A 24,744-nucleotide genomic window follows, 5' to 3' on the forward strand; every position below is an offset into this window, starting at 1 on the left:
GATGGCACAGGGAGTAATACTGCTTCATGATTGCTTGAGGACATGCCCTAAACTATTTTAAAGTTGCATCTCAATTTGTGAATGCCGGCAAAGTGGTGCTCATCTGATGCCTTAAACGCCCAAGATAGATAGATGTAAGTAAAAGCGGTGTCCAAAGGGAAGCAAAGAAATATTATTTGGAGGATTTGGGGTGTTTTTTGTTTTAGTTGGGACAGGTGCACTTTTAAAGGGTTAAAAACATCTCCAGATAACCAGCTTCTTTGTCAGCAACGTCATTTCTGTCATGAAACTGGTTGACTTGGTTCCCCATATTTGTTGACTTGATTTTTTTTCCTTAATTTGTCCCTGAATGCTGTGTTGTAGAGTTGAAATGAGCCGGTTTTTCACTTGTTTGTGGGGCTCTACAATTTGTGAATGGCCTTGTTGCAACTGCTAGTTGCAGTGGCTTGTATGTCCCTGTAATGTAAGGAAGCGCAAGTAATTATAATAGCCGATGCAAGTACAGAAGAAGCAGATGGTGGCAAAGATTTACATATGAGCATACGAATGGAAATGTATATCTTCGGAGGCCGTGTGGGGGGAAGTGGTTAGATGACGGTCTGAGTGAGGAGGCCTTGGCGTGTGCACAGATGTCCCATTTCACCTTTGTTCTTTTTAATGAGCAAGCACAAGATAACATTGAAAGCTGGGATGTATATATGTGCATGTAATAAAGGTAATGGGTTTATTTAGTGTGTGCATGGTCAGATCTCCATTCTCGTTTCCCTTGCTTTTGTTTTTAGTTTTTGTTTGCTCCACCGTAGTGTTGACCATTAATTTCAAGAGCTGCTGAGTATCATGCCGAGGTGTTTCTGTACAGATCTTGCCTCCACTTAAGATTTTATACTCCCCATTGGCTGGAAAGGACCCCAAACATTGTCAACAAGATCGTCGGATGAGCTTATTTGCAGGAGATTATGGAGTTTCAGTTGCAGCCAGTTATAGTAGCTTTTGACCTAATACTTTTATTTAAATAATATTCTTAATTATACCCGATCACCAGCTTTGATTAATATCGCAAACATCCAACATTAGCACACTTTTTTTTTTTTTGTACCGTTTTGTTGCTTGCATGTTTATTTAGTTTTTGCACTACCATGTAATGTACACTTTAATGCCAGCCGCCTGTGGTTTCCTTTTAAGCACGATTCATCTCGTGGCTTCTCTGTCATCTGATTTTTATACTCTATTTGTTGCTTTTCCAAGTCATCAACTCCAATTAGAGCCTGAAACTCTGTCTGTCGATGGGAGTAAACATCCCCGTGACACGTGACGGGAAATATTACGCAGAATTGTGTGAAGTGTACTCGCTAATACAGGGAGCGTTAACCCTCCGCCTAAAGATTTATTTCAGTTGTTTCACATTTTTTAGTCTAACGTGAAATCACTGGTTTTCCCTTGTAAAATGGGTAGGTGGATGATAAAGCTCTCTAAATAAAGATTGTTTTTTATTGGTTTTGCTTTTCGATAATATAAAAGCACTTGTGTGCATGAGTGGTTGGGCAACTTAGCCATCTGGTAAACTTCATTTGATATGAGTGTCTTAAGAGTTTCTTCTCAACATAATCATTTTAAGTGTTTGTAATGGGTGGCGTTTCAGGTCATTGTCAAGAGTTTTGGTGTTTTTCCTTGTTTCTCTATGATGTCAATTTAAGAATATGCCATTGTAATCTCTGTAGCCTGCACCATGTGATATGGAAAATTCAGCAAGCTCATCTTGAACTTTTTGTTAATATGGGGCCATGCCAGATGTGTTTATTTTTTTAATAACTCTAGCATGAGTTGTCATGGGTTTTGAAAAATAGCCAACCATCTACTGTGGCCTCAAAGGCAGTTTATTACACATGCTATAAACTAAATGAGCCATAGAGTTTAGCAGCGATACTTTATATTAAAAAAAAAAAAATTGTCCTTTCATCTTGAATCGTTTGTTTTTATTTTTGTAGTCTTCAACAGTCTGACATAGTTACAAAGTATGAGCAGAAAAAGAACCAATATTCCACGTGCAATAAAACCAAATAAACAATAAATACTTCCCCACACTAAAAGCAGCCTCCAAAAACACTCTTCCTCAAAGTGTAAACGAGATCCAACATCAAAATATGGAGCGCATATACATGGGGGAACAAAAACAAATACCAATAGTGCAATATGTAAGAAGCCGACGTGCCATCGGCGAAACGCGTTGGGACTAATAAATTGAAGATTGTTGTGGCTGTTCACCGGAGTATCCATTTGATTTAGCATTTGCACATTACTCTTTTGAGTTGTGCTATTTCATCTTTGTAAGTGCAATACGATTTATTTTCTTTTGCGCTTTTGAAGATACTGCACCATTTTGGTTCTCCTTGGTTTTACAGCTTTCAAGATCTTTTACATCAGAGTCCGTTTGATGAGCCTCTTGTATCCAGCCCATTTGTGAGTGGATCTTACATCCCATTGAATTATCTTTTATTTTACATATTGCACTATTGGTATTTGTTTTTGTTCCCCCAAGCTCCATAGTTACAAAGTAGCCAGGCTCTCTTGGTATTGAAAAGCAATTTTAAGTCATTCATTTACAGCTAGAGCGCTGGATTTGTCCTACTGTAGTAGTTCTGAAAAACCTTCAACAAGGACGCAGCAGCTTCTATTCATGCAAATGAAGTAGAAAATGCTACTTTTTTAGTTATGTTTTTGGTCGTCTTTTGTCAGTAGTAGGCAATGTTCAAGCAACTTAAAACCATAACAGACTATTTTGTTCTCTGGACACAAGGGATACAAACCATAACCAGAATTTTGAGGGTCCCCCTTCCATTTCTCTGAATCGTAGGTTAGCAGGCAAGTATTAGTAAAATGAAATATACTTTGACAGGCCATGCCTTCAAGTTCCTTCTCTTGTAGAATACATGACTAAATCAGGTGGCTTTCTCGAGTGTCATCGAGAAAAAGAAAAGTGTGAATACGAGCCACACTTTAAGTGTTTTGAATAAAATTGGTACAAGGCTTTGACTAGGTCTGAAGCTTCCATTCAGAGGAGGCCAAAGACAAAAATCGCCTAACCAAGCCGCTTATCGATGTGTTCAGAAGACATGAAAGAATATTCTGTGTAATGCGGCAAAAGCAGTTGATGTTGTGATCTTTCTCATACTGGTCTGCTTACTTATACACATTATCCCCCCTCCTCGGTATGTGGATTTGTTTAATCTTTATTTCCCAAATTGTGTTGCTAATGTGTGTGTGTGTATATATAGGCGTGCATGTGGTGTCCCGCACTACAGTAATACAACAATAAAATCGTTGGACCAACCTTGTCTCTAAAGGTTATCTACTGCCTGTAGCAAAAATCTTTACTGGATCTCTTCCGACACCATTCAGTGTCACGACCACCCACACTTTAGTCACCCAGAAGGCGAATGAACCCACCATGTAGTAATTAATACATGCATTTTGGCTTTTGTATGTTTTTATACCTCTTGACTGCAGTATTTTACCAGTTGCTTTTTATTTGTAGTCTTGAACTATGTTTCTTGGTTCACTGTAGCAAAACTCAACACAATAACACGTTTTAACGTGTTATGTCATGTACAAAATATATTTAGTGACCTATAAAAAAAAAAAATATATATATATATATATATATATATATATATATATATATGATATAATATACAAAATCTTCCTACATTATCCTGGAAAAGCTACCCAGAATCCCTTGCAGTTGTGGCAGCACTACACGATTTCTGAGTCTTCTGGCTTGTCTGCTCGGTGTAGGCTACTGTTTAATAATGCCTGTGCTACCCCCTTAATTTTAAGTGGAGGGGTTTTCTATCGCCTTTACCCCACCGTAATGTTATGTGGGCTTCTGGAAAAGCTCAGCATCAACTTGATGTTATCGCTATACTCTGAATAGTTTAAATCTATTGCACTATCCAAAATGTATTAATATAAAATCCTGCAACCTGCATTTTTATTTAAATGCAGACGATTCTATAGTTGTAAATTATACATTTAGTGGTGAATTCCCCTTTTTACAAGAACCATGTAAAAAAGAAAGCTGAGACCTAAGTATTTGCCTACTGGTATATTCCACGATTGATTCATATCTGAGGGAAGGACTATATAAATCCTCTACTGCCTGCCGCCAATATGAATCTGTTTGTTAATACATCAGTAGGGAGATGCTCGGGACTTTTCTTTCTATTTTTATGAGCCATGTAGCAGGAAAAAGCTTTAAAAATCCATAAGTTTCTCTGAACATGTACACTGCAACCAAAATACTTACAATAGCACAAGAGGGAAGACTCAAGGTCTTGGGTTAATAGTATTACTACATAGTATTTCGTTGAAAAAAGGGGGGTTTTGTAGTAATGTACCTCAGCAACTAGCCACAAATCACTGTTGGTCTATTATTTAGTGTTAAGACATTTCAGTAGCCATCACAATATCATGTTACCAGCAGCTGAAACAAAGATCTACCTTAAGGAGCTTTCTAGAATGTTGGCTATTTGCTAAGAACTGAAGAAGACCCTTAGTGTTATGGTGGGAGACTTGTTTGCTTTGTGTTCGCTTAACAACTCTCTGATCTGGCTCGAAGATTTGGCAGTAGGATAAAACACTCAACCAGCAGCACAGTGTCATTAATAATGTGCAAACTTCCTGTTTTGACCGAATTTTGGAATTTTGAGGTGGAAAATCTAATTTGTGCTGAATGGCTCCTTCATGTTGACTTTCATCTTGATAGCTCCACCTAGGCATGTTAAACTGCCGTTCTGGTGGGCATTGGTATTTTAGACTTCTCCTTAGCGTAACACACCGAAGAATGTTTTGTTTTGGGGATAAAAAGCTGGCAGCCATGTTGAAATGTCTAGGATACTTTAAAGCAGACAGGCTAGGTGCAATTTTTTTCATTTTTTTTTTGTTTTTTTATGATACTGCATTGTGCTCCACCTCTGATCCCGAGGGGTAAAGACTAGTATGACCTTCTACTGCACTTTAAAACGTGTGCTTCATTCAGCATCATGTAATTTTGTGGACTGAAGCTTTTTTACGGGTAAATCTGTAACTCTGTGAACTTCATTTAAGGCCTTCCAGTGCAAAGTAACAGCGCAGAATGTTTTATTCTAAGTGTTTTCCGTGTGAAAGTTTTATATCATTGCTTTAAATGTATAACTATTTTCGCAAATGACTGTGGCATCAGCCCTGCTGGTTTTGCAAATGTGGTGTTGTTAAAATTGTTCGGATTTGAATTGTACCAATCTAACATATTTTCTGTAAGTTTGTAAAATAATTAACAGGTAACTAACTTTGATTTTCTTTCTTCTCCTCCTTTTTTTCTCCCTGAAACATCGCTTTCCATTCTGGGACTGATGGTTGATTGCATCCCATGGACGACATCCCATCATCACGTTCATCCTCTGGTAACTCGTGTGATGAAATTGCGTCGCTTACAAAGTAGCTGTAAGTAGCCCTATACCTTTTACCAACAAGCAGTTCTCCGGTTGTGATGGAACTTAATTTCCCATAATTCTCAGCAAGCATTGTGAAAGTACAACTTCTATGGCTGAGTGGGGTTATATTAGCTATGGGTCTTCAACAGCTGTATAGATGCTACCACTGTGCTAGGCACCATTTGCAAATTCATACGTCAAATTGTAGACATTTTGTATTTACTAGTCCCTCGATTTGTTTGGCGTGTTACCCTTTCATTCACGTTTTCTTGTGTTCGAGTTTCTTTGCCAGAATCCTAGGTATTTGAAACGCGCCTTTTTTTTTTTTGGAGGCACTTCAAAGCAGAACAATAATTCCTACAACTGTTTGTTCCGGCCATAGTTGCAGATTATTATTACAAATTACAGTTTTTGGTTTTCGATGTACTTACTGATGGGCCAATTTCACTTTTTAAATTGAGCTTAATTTGCCAGTTATTATTTTGCAGAATCTGTTTTAAGTATTTTCAGATGGCGCACCATAGACGTGCAAAACGTCTTAGTGTGGTTTATCTGTAGTAATTATGATTTAGAGATGTTAACTTCCAAAGCATTAATTTTGCACAAACTGGAGTCCCAACTAGTTTAAAATCCCTGCTTTTTCTGTACATTATAAAGTGATGATTACAGCTTATATAAAAAAAAATATGGGTATAAAGAGCTTATCCTTCAAGAGCCCTTGTAATTTTGGACTAGCCAATGAATTCAGGAGCAATTGGCCAAAAGTGGGGATTATTGTCCGTTAAGTAGAAATTTACCTTTAAGAAGATATCCTAATAGCTTATCCTGTGTATTTACTGCAGCAACAGAAGAACCTTGAAGGATATGTGGGGTTTGCCAACCTCCCAAACCAAGTGTACAGAAAATCTGTGAAGAGAGGATTTGAATTTACGCTTATGGTAGTAGGTGAGAGATGAAATCCTTTTAATTGTACACGTTTTATACCATGTGTTTGTTCTCTTGAGAAAAAAAAATGTCTTCAAGATTCCCTTATTAATTTTATTTTGGTTCTTACAAGATAAGTGACTCAAGGCTTCTCCATCTTTTTCTATCTTCATTCTGTTAGCCTTGTGGTTATACTTTTCTTAGAAGATCAGATAATGGCAACACTTTTTACTACTTAGAGCCTTTCTTAGTGGTGTATAGTAAAATTTAAAATTGTACAAATACGAATGCACAGGTCTAACAAAATTTGCCAGTTTTGTTAATTCGTACTGAATAATCCTACTCTCGCTTTCCCAAAACGTCTCCCTACCTCCCCCGCCAATCACTTCAATGTCCTTGTCTCCCTTTTTCCTGCAACTCCGCTTCCTGTCTTGCCTCTTCTTGTTCTCTTGCCTCTTTCTTCTTCCGCTTCTCCCTTGTATCAGCTCAGTTAACCAGACCTCCTGGAAGTACTCAAAGAGGATATTGCAGGCAGTTGCAGAGAAAGAAGTGTTTCTGCACCCCTCTTCTCCGTTAGTCTGTATCGTTCTGGCTTCTTGGGTTACATCCACAAAAAGGCAGAGCCCAATGGGCCAGCTTCTTCCCCATATCCTCAGGGGAATCGGGGATGAAGGTGCTGATTAACTGAGCTAATACCAGGGAGAAGAGGATGAAGAAAGAAGACAAGAGAAGAAGCAGACTTGTGGAAAAGGAGTCAGGGACGTGGATCCAGGGAGACATTGAGAAAGCGTGAGTGAAGGAGTGACAACAAACTTTATTTCTGAATGGTGAAAGCTGGACCAAAATTGGACCAAAAACGAAACAAAAACATTGTCAGAATCATTTTTGCTACATTTGCAAAGTGTAGGTCACTCAGGATGCCGTGAGGAGGGTTGTGTCATATTGTCACTAACCAGAGCAGAAGAAGCAGGAGATCTGTGTTTGACATTCTTAGGACTCATACACTCGAATACATCACCACACACTGTATGTTTGGGTGGTAGGTATCTGTTAGTGTTGGCAGTTCCTATGTGTATCCATATTTTTTTAGTGGTGGGAGTGCTGTTTTCGTGCAGGGTGCTTGAAGGCATGCTGGGCCTGCAACCCCATTCTGCATGTAGCAGCAAAGACTAGAGGTGGCAGTTTAAAGCTTTAAAGTCTTCTTTTTATGGAATACAAGCATTTGCTTCGTACACTAGATGTTACACTGCTTCCTATACACATATTCACTCTTCCTCTCTGTCAATATAGGTAGCTAATGTGTGCCTTTTCTGATGTAATGTGTCTAACGCCATTTTAATTTTAGCAGAATGGTTTACTAGAAAAGCTGTGAGGTTCTTTGATTTGTGTTTAGACTAAATATGTATGGCAAGCAATGCAATACTATTTACTCTGAAAAATACATTAATTTTCCCGAGCTATTCCCCATCCTAGGTGTTGCGTTAGTGACTTGTTTGGAGAAGATAAATGGCGCCTTCGTGATACCTGTATTTAACTTGGACACTAGCCAAGGAAAGATTGGCCAGACGTGTGTGACTACCAGCTAGTACCAGCTAGACTATCTGCAAGGCTGAAAAATGTGCCTGTTCGGACTGTTCACCACACGATTTTAGGTTATCTTTAGGGTTCATATTCATGTACGGCATTTTGTTTATCATTTTAATTACAAACATGTTAAACTGCCAAGAGGTAATCTGTGTCAAACAAAACTCACACAAACAAATACTATAATTGACCAATTAACTGCTACCATTAAGTTTTCCTTCCAAAGTCTGTGAGTTTGAAGATTCATGAGTAATCGAGCGGTTGCATCCACCTGAATGCGCTTCTGGCAGAATAGTTTGATGATGCGATGGAAGTGGAGGAACTCGTTTTTAGAGTCACAGGCTTCGTTTCTATATATAGTACACAGTGCTGGTATTCATACACGAGTATTGACATTGCTCATCTAATTTAACTAGCTTCTCCAGTCCAATAGTTCCTAAAGTTTTCATAAGATATAGTTTCCAAGTAAAACTTTAAGCACTGCTTAAAATAAAATGTACCTGTTATTTAACTGTGAAATTCCATAGTGTATATTGTGTATGGAAGTTCAGCTTCTTCATACACTCTCTACCTCCCTTTTTTTTTTTTTTTTTTTTTTTTTTTCTGAGCCAGAAACAAGAAAGTGATTCATGTCCCAGAGGCAGTGCGTATCTGTTGGTAATAGCTCTGTAAACAATGATCATATTGAAAAGTGAAAAAACGCTGCAAAGGAAACGGCAATGGCTGTTCTTAAAGTAAAGGCATGAAATGTACTTCCTGACTACGGCAAAGCGGTTCCTTTTGTGAAGGCCAAAAATTACTGTCTGGTTTGTGAACTGCGTACGTGACCTTCAGGTTTCAGACGGACTGGCCGCATGATCCCATAATGAATGTAGTATTAGAGGCACAGTATAATGTCCCTTGGACCACAAGAAAGGCATCTACATCCTAGTGCCCAGGAAAGCCAACTGGTGAATTGTTTGGGGGCCTCAGACAGATCTCATATCTTTCATTCTTTTCTCCTCCCTTCACTCCGTTGTATTGAGAAGCGGTGTTATTATTGTTCTGTTTGTAATCCCACAGCAGAGAATTTCACGATTGTGTACATATAAGATGGCAGACACGGGGGAGAAACCTATTCAAATGTGCATATGTATACCAATGTATGCAGTGCCACTCTGGAAAATTCTAATGGTCTTCTTTTATATATTTACATACGTTGGGCTGCCTTTTTTTATTTTAGGACTTCAATTTCTTGTGGTATTTTTCCAGGCTTATTTATGAATCTGTTTGAGTAGGAAATAAGGGGTTGGAACCTTCCTATTATTCTACAACCATATGTTATGTTTAGAAGTTGGGTTTTTTTTCTTTATAAAGACTTTAGTGACGTGGGTAATGATGAACCAGTCAACCATAACTCTGGCCTGTATGAGATGTGGCAGGAAAGTACCTTTTACTCAAAAATAGATGTCTGGAGCCGGAAATTGTGGGAGTGCCTCAACTGCGAAAAGCTTTTGCTGTCAGATGAGACTAGGTTAGAGCTTTTTGGAACTATATTTGCCACAAACATAACGCTACACATACCCCAAAACACACCATTCCTTCTGTGGGTATGGTTATGGCTGTTGGGATGCTTCTCATCAGCAGGACCTGGCTGACTTGTTACATCAATGTATCATACAAGGTTATTAAAATACAGAGAAATACTACAAAACAACCTTCTTAAGTCAACCAATAAATTGATGTTTGGGAGGAAATTCCCCTTTCAGCAGGACAATGTTCCCAGACTTAGCAACATTGGAGTGACTCAAGATCAAAAAAAAAAGACCTACGCGTTCAGAATCCTGGTTGCTGCTAGAATAATGCGGATCCAATAAATACACAAAACAAAAAAACTGAAGCATTGATGTTGATTCCATCTTTTTGTTTTACAGTTATTGTTCTATACATGTTTACCCATTAATAACCGAGCTGCAGAATATTATGACACTATATACCGGTAAATAAAACTTCAATCCTTTTTTAAGGATGCTGATACTGTTAATGTCTCCTAAGACATCCCAGCTCAAGCTTTTGTGTGTAACGGAGGCTTTACCTGGGTATCCGTCTGTCATGAGCTATGATGTAATGTAAATATATGTCCCTGGATATTGGTTTAAGATGTGTCGGGGCGTGGTAGGTGACTGGTAACGTTGCTGTCAGTGGGGCACACCCTAGCGTCTGGAATCTGGTTGTCTATGTAATGCATTTACATTCCACTCTTCCCTCCTTACACGCACACATTCACTTGGATGCTGCCACCCACTGCTGCAATTTCTACAATGTACGATTGCGAAGCACATATGTTTACCGTGGAGTAAATGCCTTTACCGTTTTTTTCTTTCTCACAGTTTGCCTAGTTATGGTCGTCAACTTGACCAAGTAAGAGGTTAAAATCAATTTTATTTCTTGGCAGTAGATCTCTTTCCCCATCCCCCAGGCTTCTTGGGTTTGGGCTGGGAAGCTTCCTGTGTTTTGCGTTTCAAGCAGCTAGAGTCAGGAGCCAGAGAACTAAGCTGAACTTAAACATAGCGCCAGATAGTTCCAAGTTCTTTTAAAATCTTGCTTTGGTTTTTCTTTAGAAAAATGTGAGAATCTCCCATCTGAGCAGAACCTTTTGACTGTTGCAGGAAAGATTGCAGTGAAAACATGTACAACCTTTTAACCATTAAACCAAGCTTCTCCAGATGATATCACCAACCATTCCCATTTTGAGATTTATAAGCCAGTGTTCAGTATTCTGATAATTCTTTATGTCGTGGATGCCATATTGGCTTTGCTGGGCTTAGCTTTCAATAAATGATTGTTTTGGCACTTTCTAGCTGCCTTTTTTTGATAACTGACAAACAGATGCTTGTTTCGAAATCTGAAGAACAGGAATGTAAACGACTGTTTTTTTTTTCAAGATAAGAGCAAACTCATTAAAAATTTCCATGTCCACATAACTACACGCAAAAAAACACTCGTTATATCTATCTGTATACAGGGTTCTTATAAACAGAATGCAAATTCAATGAAGCCTTTTTAATTGTAATTTTATATGGAGCCATCCCAGGTTTAAACCAATGTTAACTTTAATTTAAAAAAAAAAAAAAAAGTAGAACCACCCTTGTCTAATACTTCAAAACTACCACGATCATGATGTATATCCATGGCCTGGAGCTTCCAGATGGCAGTTGTGTCATGACTGCATGTGCTGGCTGTGTGAGTCTGGGGGAGTTGTGCTGTGATTGATAACGGCTCTTCCATTGAACCAGGCAACCATGTATGTTTATCTGGCTGGGGGACATCAATCAAGGTAATTAGTAGTGATGGATGACCCGTTTAATGAAGTGGATAGTGTTTTTTAGTGTACTATTTCACCTAATACAGTTCTTTTTTTAATGCTATGCCTAGAAGATCAAGAAACCCCCAGAAAAAACATGGACAAATCCATAGACCTCTGTGAACCCTTTCTGTAAAGTTCTGGTAAGCTTGTAAGCCTAGTGAGGGTAAAGCAGTCTGCGGAATGAAGATAGATGGTGTTTGGGGCAAGGGACGGTCTTTTCATAGTCAGCGTTTTATATTCCTCCCAGCTGTTGAGATGCATGCATTCATTTTAGGTCTTCCTGTTGTTTCAGCTGTGATTGGCATCTTGGAATCAATGCCTGGACAAGTAAAGCCTAATGCTGAAACGCAAATTATCTTTGGTCCTGTTGTGAGAAAGCTTCTCCGCTTTCACATATTTCCAATAGGTCTTCAACATTAATGAAAGTGAAAAACATTTGTTGGTTTGGCCAAAAGAGTTAATATGATTGGGATTCGAGTGAGGGTTTAAGCATTCCCAAATAACGCAACTGGGTCTGCAGTCCCGCACAGCTAGAATTCTTACCCTGGAATTTATGAAATGCTGTTATGCGGATACCACCATGTTGTATTGCTTTCAGTGCTTCGTTGGATAACTTCTTCACTGTTTGTATTAAGAGTTACTGAAAACACAGGCGTCGTTGCTTTGCGTAACACTTTGCGTAACAATAGGCATAGAAGATTTTTTGTTGTCTGTCTTTATGTTCAAGTTGGAGTGGCAGAATTTTCTACAGATATTTCTGTCCTGTCTCCATGTATTTTAACACAAGTCACCAACATATGTAGCGGATGCTATACTTAATGTGTGATTACCGAACAAAACTATACCGTAACATATATGTTTAACAGTTTAAAACCATATGTTCTCTGTGGTCTCGTTGCTGAGGAATGGGAGCCATTTATGTTCTTATGATTATGGTAATGTCCTCATAGGTAGGCATTCCTCTTTAATGCTTGGTTCTACTGTCTGCCGACTAGATTTCGTGAAATGGTGCCTGGGCACATATGGCGGAGTAACAGCCCTTATACGTCTGTTTTCTTAATCTATAGAAATTGAAGCAAAATAATGACTATACCTAAATTCATATACAGAATCTGAAATCCCCACAAGCTGAAATGCATTGCAGCCTTTTCTTCTGGCTACGTTTTTCTTTTGTTGAGATTTTCAGTGTTCTCTTACACTAAAGGAGGATCCAGAAGAGGAAGGAAGGGAAAGGCATTCCGTAAGGACAGGAATGTAAAACACATGTTCAGCTTTTTCGATGGGTGGAGTGAATGCAAATATCGTGTAAGGAAATCTGGTTTAACTGTCTGAGCACCAGATGGCCTCCTCAGTGGAGTTATTTCTTTCCTTGGAATGGAGCATTAAGTAATGGATATGCTGCAGACTCTTCAGGGTGGGAGCACACATCTCTTTCTATTAGAATAAACTGATGTGTTGCATAATACGTTGGAGTATACAGCTCATCGTATCGCCCTTTTCACTTGTATTCATTTCAGCCACCATAAGGAGTGTTGCCGGTGTTTTTGACAGCAACGTCTTCAAACTGTTTTGTTGATGTCTACCACAAATGTGCTCAACTATAACAAAGAATATCAAGCATCGTCACTCCATGTGCTGGCTGAGTATGTAGGGCTGGACAAATCTATGTAGAATTTACGAGTCGGCTGGATGTATTGTGCCATAAAAATAAGATGCCGTAATACTATTTGCGCAGCAAGATAGAATATAAAACCAAGTCATTCTGGAGCTTTTAGTCTTCTGTGGTGGATTTGCTCCATTGATGAAATGGTGTTGGCCGTCTAAGCATTAGCTTACTTAACATTGAGGGCCATTGCATCACATTTATGGAAGGAGAACAGTACCTGGTTCATCTAGCACATTCATTCCTTTTGTCCATTAACTAGTTAAACTTTTTTTAAAGCTTTTTTTTATGTAAAGTAAATAGATCACAATCTGTAGGGACTAGCAGATGATACGTTGACAAGAGAACTGACATGACTGAAAGCCTGCCTAAACTCCTTGCGCGGGAGAAAATTACTGCTTCCCCAAGCGTTTGTTTGCAAGTAGCCATGATTATGTAGACTGCTTGCATTTACGACGAGCGCATGTTTCAGATTCCTTATCGACCACAACCATTTCTCAGAAGACACGGTGGATTTTGCAGATCTGTCACGTAAGGAAGTGAAGGCGTATTTCTGCCAGTAACGAAAAAGCTCCTACTCCCTAAAGTGGAGATGGAATGGACAACTATTAAAATTAAAACACAGTAAGCCAGAGGCTCTTACACACTTCGAGGGCGGCGACAATGCAATTTGGAAGAAAACCGAAGTTTACTATTTCTTTTAGGGTTTATTTTGTCTATAGCCATGGTTGCCATATGTTTTAGGCGCCCTAGTGTTTCTGTAAATGACTAGTTAAAATGAAACCACCAAAGTCCACAACTAACTGCTTGGTGAACACCTGAGCGTATTTATGAATTTGTTTTCAAATCTGATACCTATGTTTAGGAACAAGTAGCACCAGTCCAAACTCTTGGTGGCGTGAAATGGTTGAACATGGACCATCACAGCAATGATTGTATTGCGTTTCTTTTGGCGTTTCAGCAACATGTCCATGTCATGGGGCCACGGTGTTTGACGTCCTATCAGCTCATCTGATGATCAAAACATTGCGTCATTTACAAAATATATTTAGTTCAAAGTTAACAAAGCCCTTTGAATATGTTGTAAACAGCCCTCAATTTATTCTGTACAATTAAGCTAATGTGGGGAGGAAAGACTACGTCCCTCACTCATAATTTGCATATGGAGTACATACAAGGGAAGAGTGCATCTACTGTGTGTTAATACATAATGCAATAGAGAGAGCGCATCAGAGCAACACATACATTTGAGTTGACCAAAGGCTATCCCTAAATTTGAGTTGCTGGCAGTCATATACAACAGACCTACTCTGCAGGTGCTGCTAGCGGCCAAAGTTAAAAGAATGTGGTGTAGTCACTAATCGTATAAAAGTAGCCAAAATTGCATGAGAAACCCAAGCTTTTGTTTTACTTTTACTGTAAGACTGAGCCTTAGTCGTTCTGTCCCCCAAGCAGATTTTTTTGTTCTTCGTGGAAGGTCGGCAAAAGGCTCACCAAACTAGCTGTGTACAGAATGACAGTATATACAGAATATAATTTTAAAATGTAAAATTGGCACCTTTTAGCCTTATTATTAAACTTGGTTCCACCAGATTAAGCCCTAAAATTCTGTTTCTGTATTTATAGTTGCAAAGAACTAAACGACTTGAGAGACCTTGCAGATCTGTGAATGACTTTCTTTTTTTCCTACAAATCTGTCAGATCGTGTTGCCTCATATCAGATGAGAATGACATGGGAACACACAGTTTTTAAGGTTACCTGAAACTCTGCCAGGTTTTTCTGAAATCTGATACAAGGTCCTGAATGTGCGTATGTGTACCGGTCACTGCATTCTGGTCACTGCAACCTGTGATGTAACGCTAGGTGCCGAGTTAAACTAGATCTTTCACTTATCCTCAATCCTACATTCTACAGCTCCATACACCTAATTAATGTAATCGTGTTTAGATGTTAAGATAACCAATATATAAAAAAAAAAAATCTCATGATTTGCCTAATTACAACAGCAAAGACAAAAAAAGTTGCCTGGTCCTCTTGTGATATTATATCCATATGTGCATTTAAAACATTACAAAACTAGTCCTTAGAATAATGGCCGGTATCCTGCCAAGTAAGCACACGGTGAGATCCATGCCTGCAATCCGTCGCTGCGCCCATTGCTGCTCTGACGTCGGTGTTAGACCCAGAGTGGCGACGCAACTTCTAAATATATAGATAGCATTTGACACTATACTAATTATCTTGTGCAGCATAAAGCGCATACAGTCCTAAGCTGGTTAACACAATATCTGAAAATTATATATTTTTTCCCCCTTGATCTGTCCATGTGCTTTTAGTCTTTTTACAGATATGTATTACTTTTTTGTTTATGGTGTAAATCCCTGAATGTAGTGTTAGTGTAGCGAGTACAGAATGCTTCTGTTGTGTCCGTAACAGGAAAAAAGACAGATTTTTCATAGCGAAGTCTAGTTATATAAAAAGCATATGTATGGATTTGAGAGGTTTACGTGTGTGTGTATGTATAATATGTATAATATATATATATATATATATATATATATATATATATATATATATAGTGTGTTAGGAAGCTTACTGAGTGCAATAATTTACAGCAGGACTGACATTCTTTCTGCTGCCACTGTCCTTAAAGGTGTTATATACTATTTACTTATGTGTATACAATATGGCTCTCTGTGGGCTTTGAACTGTGTGACGCAGATGAAAAAGGATGCAATTGAACTCTAAAAAACCTTATTTTAAGAAACGTCTCCATAATTCCCACCTTTCACCTCTAATGTACCAACCGCTGTTCAGTGCAGGATATTCCGGAATACTCTTGATCTTGAGAGTCATCTTTGCGGTTCACCTTGTTGTGACTAAAAATGAAGCCGGAATCATTAATCCGATACCCACGCTAGTTTTTAGGAGGGAGTTATGTGGTACAGACTTCGCTTTCCTAAGGAGTGCCTCACATTGTGCATCGTGCAAACGTTATGCCCGGAAAACAATAGCCAGCCATATGTGCCAACCGATTTCCCCGGGCCATAAGCCAGGAGATAATATACCTATCATCATTTATTCATACATTGTGCTTTTTATAACGCCGTTATGAGGAAACGTTACAGACGTTCTCAATCCCTTTCTGAAGGGAAAAAGAAAAGACGTTTTATAGTCAGGGAAACCGTGACGTGTATATGGTTACGAACGCGTTATATTTATAGCAAGTAGCCAAGCAGTGCTAGTCATTTCAGACTCAGTGAGTTGTATTTCTGGGGGGGAAAAAACCTTTACAAGATACAGGAATATTTTAAACTGCACAGTCTTTCTTCTATTGGTAAAAATGAACATATTTCATTTTCAGGGACAAACATTTTTAGATACATTGAAAGATCTTTAGATTTTTCTAAACCCACCTCAAAGTTCAATGCTTTGCAAATCTTGCCACTGTAAGCATGGGCTTCCTTAGGGGCAAGATTATCTGCATCGTGGTAAGTTGCTTATGGTGCCCTCTGAAAGTAGACATGTCAATGACCTGTAAGTGTGTTAACGTGTGTCCACTACAGGTTAGTTTATACATACACCAGGGCCGTGTGTGCAAACCGGGACCAGTAAAGTTAAGCTAAGATTTTAGGGGGAAACGCTGCTGATGTTTAGTTGAGAAAGCGTTTCGGACCTCTGGACCATATCACTGTCGGGTGCTTTTATACCCACTGGGTGTTGTGCTGGCAAAGTGAAGCTTTTTTAATTGCAGTCCCTGTAGTATTATAGCAAAAAAAAATAAAAAATAGAACGCATGGTATTCACCTAAAATTGGCTCGAGGCAAGAGTTTTTGACTGGCTTATTTTTCTTTGCCAGTTCTCTAATGAATAAAGCTAGAATGCTAATTCTGCTATTCTTTTTATTACAGGCTCTGGAAAACCGAGCCTAGTTGAGATCCGTTCATCTAAAGGGTAGCATTCAATTTGTTTTACAAATAAGCATAGGGGGTGTAAGCTATTCCAGTCCTTTCAATTTCCAAATGCTCTCTTGTCTGGAGTTTTTATTCCTGGATGCAACAAAGAGAAATCATTTTAAGCCTCATTGGATTGTTTCCGAGAAGCTGCTGTAATGCTGTTCCTACTGCTTATTTCCAGCACCTTTTCTTTCTGCATTACATTCTTGGTTGATGGGTGAATGCATGATCTTCCTTATTTGTTGTTGTGCACTTCACTATACTCGCCAAAAAAACTGTAGGAAAAGCTGCAGCACCAGAGCTGCAGAGGATTGCCCCCTGTATGGTCCACTATTTTGCACCATTGTTTGGCTGTTTAAAGGGACCACTCAGCTGTCAAGCTATAAAACATTTTAATAAGTGCATTAAAGTGCCTATGATGGCTGCAGCGTCCCTTTTAAGCTAAGGAATGTTAGGCACGTTCCTGACCATATGTATGTCTTAGTGGTCTAATTGTATGAAACTTCCCAAAATTGACTTATTTTAACTTAATTTCTTTTTAATCCTAATGCTGTTATAGCCCTTTCTCTTATAGTAATATTTTCACATTGATGTGCATTATTTATTCAGCCAGGTTTACTGCCTCCAGTACAGTTACCACGTCTTAGTAGCCCCTTCAAAGCCATATGTCCTCCTCTACAGCAGAGATTAACTTTCTATTTAGTCCTCCAGCTAAAATGAAAACGACTTCTTTGGACATCTGGCTGGGCCAGCAGTGCTTACATAACCTTTAAAGAAGCATGATCGTTTATAGGAAAAGGCTGTTTTTAGAGAAATTGGATATCTAACTTTAGTTTGCACAAGATTAAAAGCTAAAGAACATGAGGCTGTTATCTTATCTCCTCCTCTCTTTTTTGGTCTTTTTTTGTATTTTAGTATCCACCCTTTAATTGCCTGTTATCTTAAAAAGCACTAGATAAGTAGCCCCCTTGTGACCTCTTCACTTAGTATTTTAATTTAATATAGTTTCCTAAAGCTGTCCATTAACCCTGCCAATTACTAAGAACACTATGATCAACATTTGTGATTCTTTCTCGTTTTGTTTTTGGTATTATTTCTACCTCCTAAAATCTTAGCATGGAAAAGCATGGAAACTTAACCTCTTATGTAATTACAGGGCTTTAAGTAAAGTATTCTCATGAATGCCATGCCCCTCGTTGTAAACAATGGCACCCAAGTGGCACCGCTTAACAGAAATGTAATGAGAGCCATTGTATTCTTGGCGTAGCTTTACCAGGAAGGGCCCCTAATGCTTTACACTAAATGCAGCTATCTGTTCTAGTATCTTATGTCACGTAATCCAGAGTGAACCTCGGCCCAGATGTGGAAGGATGTGACCAAGTGCTTCCAGTCATCATATTTTGTGAAGCACAGGAATAGGTAAACTGCTACCACGATGTCGTAATGTTCATTGAGAGCTTTGTCATACCCTATTTACTGTGTAAAGAGCAACAGAGATTGTTCAAGCTAGCATTAGTAACGGTAATGCTGCTTTCATTACACCTATCCAGATGTATTCTAACTGGGAAACTGTACTTTTACACGTTTCCCAAGAATACGAGGTGTAATGGCAGAGCTGCAAAGTGGAAATGTGTTTTACATTTGGAGTCGAAGCACATTTTCGCTTAAATCCTTGGTTAAAGTTACCATGGCGTTGCCAAGTAGCAGCTGAACATTCTACATTTCCCAAGACTCTGTTTAGGCACAACAGAGCATTAATAAAATTAGTTTCCCCTGGGTTTTTAACATATTCTCCAATGCACAATTCAATTTATTTATAAACATTCATGTGTAGGCTTTATTTTAAAATATCCAGTGCCTGCTCCGTATTCATGCTTTTAATATTAAAGTTACAGAAGATCAGCGATGAGTGAATATTTCAACATGGAAAAAACAAACATTTCCAAGAGGAATTCATATCTGTTTTGCTGATGTGTGCAGTCCCACCATGCTTTCCATACTCTCAGAATATCATGCAGTTAGCTGCATCTTGGCCATTTGCACAGCGCCATGTGGAATCCATGGTACAAATTTAACACAAACGTTAACTCGTTTATCCCTTCTTGTGTCCGAATCCAGTTCTCATGTCGTCATAACCAGGCATTTCATTCTTCTCACCGTATGACCTTGTAGGATCATTTCCCCATCTACGATTTTGTTGGTCACAAGAGGAACTTCCTTGAGCTTGTGTTCACTTGATGTCCCTATCTAGCCGCTGTATAGAGGAACCTCTTAGTTGTAAACATTAGTAATGTGAGGATGTCCTCTTCAGTCTGCTACATGGAGCCCAGGTTGCATATTCCAGCTTCCTACGGGGGGATAATACAGTCTTTACTGATGTATTATTGTGGGAAAGAAATGTAAAGCATCTTGTATGTGCAACTTTAAAAAAATAAATAACAAACAAATATATTTGCAGAAAATGAGCTTGTGGTATGTTGTATTTTTAAGATGGTCTTACTAATGTGGAATTGATGTATAAAAAAGCTAGAATTTTTTGTGACGAGACATTATTTCCTCAGTTGTATGATTAACAGTATGTATTATTATTTTTATTTTTTGTGGTGAGGCTTCTTACTTTTATTTTAGAGCCTAAGAAGAATTTTAGGTCTGTATATTACGCTTGGAGGCTGGACCTGACTTGAGTCCCTCCTAACCCAGCCCAAATCAAATTTATTGGTAATGGTTTGTAGAATGGTGTTTAGTGGTTAAAAATCATAATGCAACAAATTGCTCAATTGGTGCAGATGCCAGACTTTGATGCAGGCGAGAGTTTACATCTTCTCTAGATGCCTGGGGCAGTTTAGGCTATGTGGCAGCGGTGTTATAATGAAACAAAATAAAGCATCTTTTCTTCCAAATCTTTAAATGTACCATACATATGGCAAATGTTTACACCTCTCTTTAGATTAGCAAAGCCATACGAAAAGGTGTGTAATGAAATACTTGTTTCCTTTAGGTGAATCTGGACTGGGAAAATCAACACTCATCAATTCTTTGTTTTTAACGGATTTATACGCCCCGGATTACCCTGGCCCCTCACACCGAATTAAAAAAACGGTTCAGGTAGGTCTCTTACAAAGTGACTTTTCTCGAGGAGTTAAATATAATTTGGAGCATGAAGTGTGTAACTAATCTAATTCACCCCTTAATCTGTTTATGCCTGGCAGTTTCTAATGCATATTTTCTCTTTTCAATCTTATTTCCTTCGCATCTATGGATATCCAAACTCAGATCATTCTGAAGTCACAAAGACTGTACTGAATAATGTTTTTGCTTTTGTTTCTACATTAGGTATGGGGTGCATTTTTTTTTTAATTTTTTTTTTTTATATTTTGTTCTTCCTCCCGAGTCCTGGATGTGGGATAACAGCAAAGGCTTATATTTGCCCTGTGCATCTGCATAACTGGCATCTTTAAGATCATCCACAGAAAGCTGGCCTTTGTTTTCTAGCATCTCACATGACGTTCCAAGAAAGCCTTCTCGTTTTAAATTAACCTAGGGCAAGTTTGGCTGGAGTTTTTGTCTCCATGTGGTAGATGTCCAGGGAAGCTCTGTAAGTTCCTTTCTTTCCGTGCATTCTGACTGAGCTGCTTGGTGTGAGCCGTCACATGGAAGTACGGCTGTGAAGGCATATATCCGTAGAATGTTTTCTTTTTAAGTCGTGGCTATCAACGAGAAGTCCAGTAGTTAGATAAGTGAGCCTGGATTTATATTTTGGTAAATCTATGATCTCCAGGCTTAATGCAACAAATGTGAAGTGTACACATTCCAATATATTTGAGCAAAGCGGGTAATGTCATAATGGAGAAGATGGGAGCCTTCAGTCACAGGTGAAATCCCAATAAAAGGTAGCAAAAGGTGCCGCCAACTTCTTTTCTGATTCTAGCTGAACATAGACCTCTGTTATCCTGAAAGCTTACATGACTGCATGTTTTTTGTTTGTCCAACAAAAGATATTACCCTTGAGCACTTCAAGAAGACTATATGTATCCACCATCCTCCTAACATTTTGGCATCTGTACACGAGACTTTGACTTGCTATTATATGTGAGTGATTTATATGTAAAATATACATATATATATATATATATATATATATATATACACACGTATCTATTAATGAATCATGCGTGTGTACTCGAGAGGCCGCTGCCTTATCTGCCATAAGCTTGGTTTCTGTACATTTTCCCATGCATGTATCAGAATGTGTACATAGAAAAGTTCAGTGATCGTGAAGATTTCCCAAAACAATTCCATGTTCAGGAAGTTGTCTTGACGACCCCACCCTCGCTGTTTAGTTTAGGCCCTTTAAAAGCATCTGCACACATATTTTGTTCTGACTGGATTCCTTTCCAGAAGACGTGCCGCCCCCCCCCCTCCTCCCCATAACTGCATGGGACCACAAATAGATCGTGAAAATGGCTGGAAGTGACCTGCTTTTCAGGAGTGCATGGGAAAGCAGCCATTTGGAGTGGATCTGCTGAGAAACGTTTGAAATTCCAGGACTCGGGCTAATTTGTTTTCCATGAGTCTCTTGGGAATTTTGGCTAAAGCAGATGATGGGATACAGTTGGATGTTTAACCGTGAACGACACTGGTTTACAGTTATGTTTTTTTGGATCCCTTCCAGATGTTTCTCTCTACATGCATTTGACCATGTATGGGCACGCCGAATGCTATAGGTCAGAATATTTGGGAAAGATTAGAAGAACTTTTGAAATAAACCATAGTGTTTCTTGTTTTCAGGCACGGGAACTCCGGTTTGTGTACGCAGCACACGTGATATAAATGTGTCTTCATCTTGTTCTTAAACGCATGCAATTCTAATATAGTACAAAATATGTGAACGTTAAACAGAATGTCTCCTACTAGCCTGTTCATCATTACTTTGCAGTGGTTTTGTATTTATGGAAATAAATGGCATCTATGTCATTCATGATTTTACGTCGCTTTGTAAACAAGTATCTAACATGAGTTTGAACAACCTCCCTGGGCAAGTCCCAAAAGCCCAGCGGCCACGGCTGCCACTTTGGTGACCAGTTTCTCAAATCCTGATCATCCCTACAAGTCATAACTTGAGAAGTAGCCATGTATTTCAGTGTGGATGTTCCAAAAAAATAACGTCTCGATCATTTTTAAGAGAAAGTTGTTGTCCGTTTTTTTTTTTTTTTTTTTATTAAATATTTTTACTGGGCCAGAAATAGACAGTAATCAGGAGTCTGTTATTTTCCAGACCCCTTTTTAATTGTATTTATTTCTAGTGATGTAATCACACATGGTCCTCTTTCTTTTGTATTTGTACAAGTAACCTTAAGTGCATTTAATCACTAGGAACTGGGTATATTATTTATAGCATTACATTTTTGGCCATCTGGGACCTTCTGTGGATAAAGTAAATGAATATCAATAGTACCTGTTTACATACCCCTGGAGAACGAAGAGGTCTGATGTATCGTATGTTCTTCTGGTGCTTAAATGTGGAGACAAGGAAACAAGAAATTGGGGTGATGCTTTTAATCGTCTGCCCTCGGTCTGTGTAATGCGTGTGTATTTAACTACCTTTTTCCTCTTTAGGTTGAACAGTCAAAAGTTCTAATCAAAGAGGGAGGAGTACAACTGCTTCTCACAATAGTAGATACTCCTGGATTTGGAGATGCGGTGGATAATAGCAACTGGTAAGATTTTATTATTATATTTCATAGTATCTATACCTGGAAACTTCTGGGCTCCGCCCTTACAAAATAATACTGCAGTTTTTTGGACATGAAAAAACTGCAATACTGCACTTTTACTGCAGTATTACTGCACATTTACTGCAGTTTTACTGCATTTGTACTTCACTGTACTGCAGTTATTTTTGTACGGAAGTACAAATGCAATAAAGCTACAGCACATTGAAGTAAAACTGTAGGTTTGCAATATAAAAAAAAAGTGCAGTAATACTGCAGTAAAAGTGCAGTAATACTGCAGTAAAAGTGCAGTAATACTGCAGTAAAAGTGCAGTAATACTGCAGTAATACTTCAGTAAAAGTGCAGTAATACTGCAGTAAAAGTGCAGTAATACTGCAGTAAAAGTGCAGTAATACTGCAGTAAAAGTGCAGTATTGCAGTTTTTTCATGTCCAAAAAACTGCAGTATTACTTCAGAAAAAACTGCAGTAATTTTTCGTAAGGGCGGCTGCCCAGAGCCTTTCCCTGTGGGACGCGGCCAGGACTGCGCACTGATGTGGGAGTTCCCGCTGACGGTGGGCGGTCCTCCTGACGGCAGACCCATTTAGAGAATAAAATGGGTGGGGAGCGGGGCGTGTGAAGAGCCTGTTCCCGAGACCCGGAGGATTCGACTATTGACCCGGAGGAGCAGCGCTCACCCAGCAATCTCTGGGTCAAACCCGGAGAGTTTCCAGGTAGGATAGTATCTGTATTATAATGAAATGTAATTGTGCAGTCACCAACAACCATTGAGTGAATTCTTTGCGTTGGACCAACATGTATGTGGCAGTTCACACTTAATTTGGACTAGCTGTGGCCATCTAGTTGGCCATCTGGTTGCTTTGTTTACATCTTGAGAGAATGGTTTTGCTTAGGGAACCTGGTGCATACTTAGTATGCTTTCATACAGAAGCCTCTAAGAATGTTACTGCTATTTCTGGCATTTTTTTAAAAAAATTTTTATATATGAACATATTGATTTTCAAGCTAGTCTTTCTGTCTCAATTTTTTCATCATTTTGTCAACCTGTCACTTAATTGGTAATTACCCCACCCTTAAATATGTGGCCGTCTTGATCTTCTTGCAGTTGGCAACCGGTCATCGACTATATTGACAGTAAATTTGAAGATTACCTTAATGCAGAATCCCGTGTGAACAGGCGCCAGATGCCAGACAACCGAGTGCAGTGCTGCTTATACTTCATTGCTCCTTCAGGCCACGGGTCAGTATTTAAACCAGAATGTTGTCTGCAAATCCGAGACCCTCGCAATAGGGTGTTTTGTTTTTCATTTGTGTGTATTTATACATACATACATATATACACACACAATTGTTTTCAAGAATGTGTACTTGCTGCATTGCACAACCGATATCATATAATTTTCTTCTGAGCTAGCTGGGACCTATAATCACAGCTCACAAATTATTTTAAAGAAAATCACCATTGCTTAAATTCTTGTTTTGACTTCCACTGTGGGAACAGGAGACTGAGTCAACACAAATAAGTACTGGCTGACCTTAAACTTTTAGATTGTACTGTTCCCTAAATTCCTTTGTAACTGTTATTGAGTGTCAGCGGCAAATACCATGCGGTTTATCGTTTTGAGATAAGAGTAATCATTTCACAGACAGAAGGACTCAGGTTTGTGAAGAACGAAGCTGACATGTTTAGAACAGGGAATAGAGAAGTGTTCTTCAGGTAAGTTCTGGGTGAATGGCTACCCCTGCTCTCTAGGTTTAGCTCATCCTTAAAGAGACACTCCAGCCTTCATATGGACTTTATTGTCCGTTTTTGCTAATGCATTGGGTATTCTGCAATATCCCACCCTATGCATTTGCCCTTTTCCACACCCTCCAGCTTGGCTGAACACATCCCCCTGTGCGTGATGTACTCAACCTTCAGTCGGCTCCATCACTGGCTCAAGGAAAGCTGGGGGCAGGGATCTGTTCAGAGCCATGTGTGTTGCCATTGATTTTAATGGACATGGCTGTGTTAAATGGGTGGTATAGGGTGTAGACTTTATCCATAACACCTACATTTGTGAAAGAGGA

The 24,744-nt window shown here is 38.9% G+C and overlaps 1 protein-coding gene across 2 annotated transcripts in view; it reads left to right on the forward strand.

Moving 5' to 3' along the window:
- Positions 1 to 6,388: 6,388 nt before the first annotated feature.
- LOC149300687 (septin-7) overlaps positions 6,389 to 24,744 on the forward strand; it is a 31,271-nt gene continuing 12,915 nt past the window's right edge. For both annotated transcript variants that reach the window (XM_089484935.1, XM_089484934.1), the window contains exons 1-4: positions 6,389 to 6,413; positions 19,941 to 20,047; positions 22,559 to 22,659; positions 23,780 to 23,914. In XM_089484935.1, the coding sequence (XP_089341061.1) occupies positions 6,404 to 6,413; positions 19,941 to 20,047; positions 22,559 to 22,659; positions 23,780 to 23,914 (353 nt within the window). In that variant the 5' untranslated portion in view covers positions 6,389 to 6,403. The remainder of the gene's footprint in view (positions 6,414 to 19,940; positions 20,048 to 22,558; positions 22,660 to 23,779; positions 23,915 to 24,744) is intronic.

Source organism: Sceloporus occidentalis, unplaced genomic scaffold (genome assembly GCF_023333645.1).
Source record: "Sceloporus occidentalis isolate IW3139 unplaced genomic scaffold, rSceOcc1.0.p SCAF_23, whole genome shotgun sequence".
In the NCBI taxonomy this organism is placed as follows: Eukaryota; Metazoa; Chordata; class Lepidosauria; order Squamata; family Phrynosomatidae; genus Sceloporus; species Sceloporus occidentalis.